Below are 5,067 nucleotides of genomic sequence, written 5' to 3'. Positions count from 1 at the left end.
TATGCCTTCAGTTTTTGTTATGTCAATGTCTTATTTCCTGAAGCCTTTTTGTTTCTCCTGCAGTGTCTGTTGATATCAGAAACCTGCCAGCGAATGTTTATTTTTAAACATTTTATGTACACTTTGGCCATGATTGCATTGCTAAATGTAAGGTATTTAACAAAGAGCGTGCTGTCATGTAAAGAGACTTGAATATTAGTGATCTTATATTTTGCCAATATGCTTTCTTGACATTTCATCTTCTGGATAGCAGGAAAACTAATAACCATTATAAAAACAGTGAGCACAAATACTTCAATTTAAATAGAAAATAGTTAAATTAATAGATAATTTGTATCCATTTTGCACTGTTAAGTATGATGATTCCCCTAAAATTATTCTTGCTAGTATTATTAGTTTTATTAGTTCAGTTGGGTAGCTGCGTCAGCATGTGTAGTCTGCAAAGGAACAAGTAATAGGTTTATTATAAACAACGTTTCGGCCGTGGAGCCTTCTTCAGATGTGAGCCTGAAGAACCCTCACACCTGAAGAAGGCTTCACAGCCGAAACGTTGTGTTTTCTCTCTTCTCTTTTCAGCATGGAATAAACCTATTACTTGTTCCTTATTAGTTTTATTATACCTGCCTTGAAGTTGTGCCACTTACCAGTTCAAGAACGAGAAATAATTGAGATACATTTTGAGTCGTTAAATTTCTCACTGACGCTGATCTGATGTGCTTGATCAAAAGGCAAATGCTATTTTAATTCCCCTGTCTTTTTCTATGTGATATTTACTTTCCTTTAAGTGTGATTTTGTTATTTCATAAGCCAAATATCTTTATAGAAAAATGTTCTCAAGTGTTACCACTTTTTCCACTTCATGGGTTATGATCATTAAGTGCTCATTGAGTACACTATGTGAGGGCCGTCTAAACAAGTGTAATGCCTAGTCATTCTCTTAAACTGAGTCACTTTGGATTAGTAAGTTTTGAAGTTTTATTTAAGAGGTGCCCACGTGGTAGAAACTGGAAGCTTTTTCATGGTTCAGGATTCTTACGAGTACAGAACTTTCTAAGGTTGGCTGCCCGCACTTCAAAATGGCTCTGTTCATGACAGGTTTGAGGGGCCTGCATTTGAAGAGCGGGCCCAAAATCTGCTTCATCATCATGGCTTTGTGTTTCGCAGTCACCAGCGAAGGATGACAGAGCAGGAGCAGCTAACGGTATATAAAGCCCAGGTTCGCCCATGTTGAAAGCCAGTTCTTGCATCTGGGAAGGTGCAGGAGACAGCAGCAATGGGCTACCTTGGTTCAGCTTTCATATCCCTGTGCTGTTTCAGCCTGTCGCTGAGCAAAATATCAGGTAATCCACCAGCATGCTGCACTTGCTACTTTACATAATGGCCTCAATCAAGGCACTGTTTCTTAATTAATGAGAATTATTTCAAACTATAATATTGTGTTGTTGTGGAGTGGTTAACATTGCTGCCTCACTGTGGTTGGGCCCTGGGTCCAGTTCTGGACCTGTGGTGCTGCCTGCATGGAGTTTGTATGTTCTCCTAATGTTTGCATAGGATGCCTCTGGGCATACCCTGTCTTTTGACCATTGCTTGCCAGAATGGGCTCTGGGTCCCCTACAACCCTGCATTGGATCAAATGGCCAGAAAATGGATGGGTATTATTTTTTTTAGACTATGCTAATGTTTGAATGCTGCTTCATGTCGTTGCTCAAATCTTTGTTACTATCACGTCATGTAAATTAATGCTGTTATTTCTACAAGGAAAGAATAAGTGCAAGTACCGAGGGCTGATTCTAAAGGGAAGAGACACAGGCATTTTGTTATTCTTATTAAAGACCGTTGAACTCCTTTCTTAAAGATATAAAAGATTCAATTGGCCCTGGGTTCATGCTGATAACGTGCAAGCCTGCAATGATAGGGAATGTTCAATTGTGGTGTTGTAGAGCATTCTGTGTACGATATTACGTTTGGCTTTTTTAGAGTATCAGCTGGAATCTCAATCCTTGAGCCAGTGTGAGCTGTTGAGAGACAAGGGATCAGTCCAAGGTGGAGAATACACCCCTCAGTGCTTGGACGACGGTCGATTCAGGTACGATATTTTCCCTCTCCTTCTTCCACTGGAGAGGTGAAATCCAGTTCAAACATGTATAATGTTTCTGAGCCATGTTTCATTTTTTTTTCTGTTTTGTTTCTGCTTTGAACAGAAAGAGCCTGATAATTGGATGCTGTCTTTTCAGAGGGAATGCATCCATGCACTTAAAAAAGAGATCATTTCAAATTTTTTAATGATATGGATCATTTGTTTTCAACCTTGAATGTTTGTTGACTTTCAGTACTCTCACATTATTTACTGTGTATTAAACACCCTGAAAGGGAGTTGTATAAAGAAGGGCAAGTGTGTTTAGGAGACAATACATACTGTAGTTCAGACCGTGAGTATCCTTAGAGTATCTGTTCTACAAAGTTCACAGACTTGTCATTTAACTTATCTTTAATAGTTACGACAACAATAACATTTGTTGAGTCCTTGAGTCCTAAATGTGTATTTTCATTTCCTCAAAGTGTGCTGTTGCAGAATCTTCTGTTTGGGGTTTTGACCTGCACCTTTCGAGCTCCAAGTGCCAGAGAAATACTGAGATATAATTCTCTCTCCAACAGTTTAAAGATCAAAGAATTTGAAGAGAAGAAGAAACAATTACAGTGATTGTGAGAAGTTCTAGCCATTAAATGTTTTGAACAATAGGCATCCCCAACCCAGCTCGACCTTGAATGAAAGACAAGGAACAGTTCCATTGTGATCAATGAAACAAGTGATTTGTGAAATTGAGAAACCGAGAGATCATTTAGGACTAAAATCTTAATATTCTTTATTCTTCAATGTCCCTTTAATTGCACATATTATTTGAATAAAACATCAAGAACTTGCAGGTGTTTGGAAACAGGTGACCTACAGTACAAGACTAGACTGGAACTCTCTGGGACCCAAGTTGGCGACCCCCGTTCTACAGAGATACCAAATGGAATGATTGTCTTTTATCGATTTTTATTTGAAGTTATGCCATGAAAATTGTACACTGAGAGATGTAATCTTGTCACTGTACGTGTTTGTGACGCATGAACTATATTTCAGGAATATCCAGTGCAGTAGAGATGGCTTGATGTGCTGGTGTGTGACTGCTAATGGCACTGAAGTTCCTGGGACCAAACAGAATGGATCCACTATCCACTGTAAGTGTTAATTTCATGGCCAGCTTGCCCATAACCCTGACGAGGAAAGGAAGCTTGTGAAAACTGCTCAAGGAGCTAACGAGCTGCTTAAAGGGGCTTTCTCGTTGTCGTCGACTGAAAACAGAAGTCAGAAGTATTTTTCTTTTATCTTACTGCATGACTGGATGTGATCCTTCGTTTAGGAAAAGCATGCTAATTTTGAATTGTCATTATCAAAGTTAAAAATATGCACTAGCTTTAATACAGCTTCAGTCATGCTAATCACTAAATTATATGTAATTTCTCACAGAGCTTTAAAGGTGGCCATTTTTCAGGAATCTGCAGCACAGAAAATTAGTTTCTAAAGGCCAGAGGAAATGGGAGGTAGATTTTGAAGAACATTGTGTCAGAATCTAAGTTGTTGAAAGATTTCCTGAAATGGTTCTTAATTCTATAGGGAACTGACAATGAAACAATTATACTCTCCAGGAAATGCTCTTGCACATTTTCATTTCATTCCACTGTGGACAGTGGTTGTGGACAGGACAGATTCGATCGTAGAATCAATCAGTCGATGGAAAACTAATTCCTCTTGCCTCGGATGTTGTCTCTTTCTCTCAGGTTTATCCCCATGTGAGCTTCACAGGCAGCGGGTGCTGTGGAGTGGGGAAGCTGTGTTTCTTCCGCAGTGCTCTGACTCCAGGGAGTACGAGCCTGTTCAGTGTGACGGCACTCGGAGCCAGTGCTGGTGTGTGGACTTGGAAGGCATGGAGATCTACGGCACGCGACAGAATGGGCAGCCAGTTCGCTGTGAGTTGGTCACTTATTCTTAATCTTAATCTTAAAATTCCAACCTTTTCACTCCATCGGCTTTGCACTCACTGGAAGCAGTTTAGGAACACCCTGTTAAAAGATAGGAAATGCATCACTGACTTAAAAAGCTTGTGACTTTCACCATTTTCCCTGGTCAAAATAGCATATGAACATGTAACATATGAATTCCAGGATTTTAATAAACGATTATCCTCTTGGATGGGTGGCACGATGGCGCAGTGGTTGGCATTGCTGCCTGGCAGCGCTGGGTTCAATTCCGGACACAGGCTGCTATCTGCATGGAGTTAGTATGTTCTCCCTGGGTCTGTGTGGGTTTCCTCCCACAGTCCAAAGACGTAGTGGTAGGTTAATTGGCTTCTGGGAAAATTGGCCCTGGTGTGAGTTAGTGCGCGTCTTTGTGTCTGCCCTGCAAATGGACTGAGGCCCAGTCCAGGGTTTACTCTGGTTTGCGCCTGTTGTTGCTGGGATAGGCTCTGAATCCTCTGAGACCCTGAATTGAAGGAAGTTGTTGGAAAATGTATGGATGATCCTGCTGGATCCAAGGAATAGAACTGAGCTACCAACAAATGCCCAATGTGTTGTTTGATCAAGGGGGCTTATATTGTGGCCCATGAGAATATACAGACAGATATAATCCTCCTGTAAGCTTTTTCCAGCCATAGCAAACCTTTTTGATCTGCTTGCGTTGATAGTTGACTTGATGCTGCAGGACAATTAAACTGCCGGGGCCAAAAGCGTTCATCAGGGTGAAGACAACTGAAAAGGCTCAATACTATCTAGAAATTCTGAAACGCATCGCCAACCAGCTGTGACCGAGATTCCCCCGAGCGGAAGAGACAGATTGTCTCAGTGCCTCCGGCGACGGGGCTGGGATTAGTCAGCGAGGCCTGTCTTGCCTCTCAGCAACTAGGAGACCCTGGTGATTTTCAGGCGAGGGGTGCACCTCTCTTCCAGCTGGTGCTGAAGCTCTTGTACGTCACGGCAGAGCTTGTAGCATGTCGAAAGGTGAATAGGGTGATGGGTGAGCAG

At 41.4% G+C, this 5,067-nt stretch overlaps 1 protein-coding gene across 1 annotated transcript in view; it reads left to right on the top strand.

The window, feature by feature from the left end:
* The first annotated feature begins 1,273 nt into the window (after positions 1 to 1,273).
* The window catches only part of tg (thyroglobulin), a 108,127-nt gene continuing 104,333 nt past the window's right edge, over positions 1,274 to 5,067 (top strand). The window contains exons 1-4 of the mRNA XM_088929504.1: positions 1,274 to 1,340; positions 1,978 to 2,086; positions 3,128 to 3,225; positions 3,826 to 4,014. Coding sequence (XP_088785630.1) covers positions 1,274 to 1,340; positions 1,978 to 2,086; positions 3,128 to 3,225; positions 3,826 to 4,014 — 463 coding nt within the window. The remainder of the gene's footprint in view (positions 1,341 to 1,977; positions 2,087 to 3,127; positions 3,226 to 3,825; positions 4,015 to 5,067) is intronic.

This window comes from Atractosteus spatula, chromosome 12 (genome assembly GCF_055471065.1).
Source record: "Atractosteus spatula isolate fAtrSpa1 chromosome 12, fAtrSpa1.hap1, whole genome shotgun sequence".
NCBI classification, from domain to species: Eukaryota; Metazoa; Chordata; class Actinopteri; order Semionotiformes; family Lepisosteidae; genus Atractosteus; species Atractosteus spatula.
The sequence above is the reverse complement of the archived record's forward strand: the minus strand, read 5'-3'. Positions and strand labels throughout refer to the sequence as shown.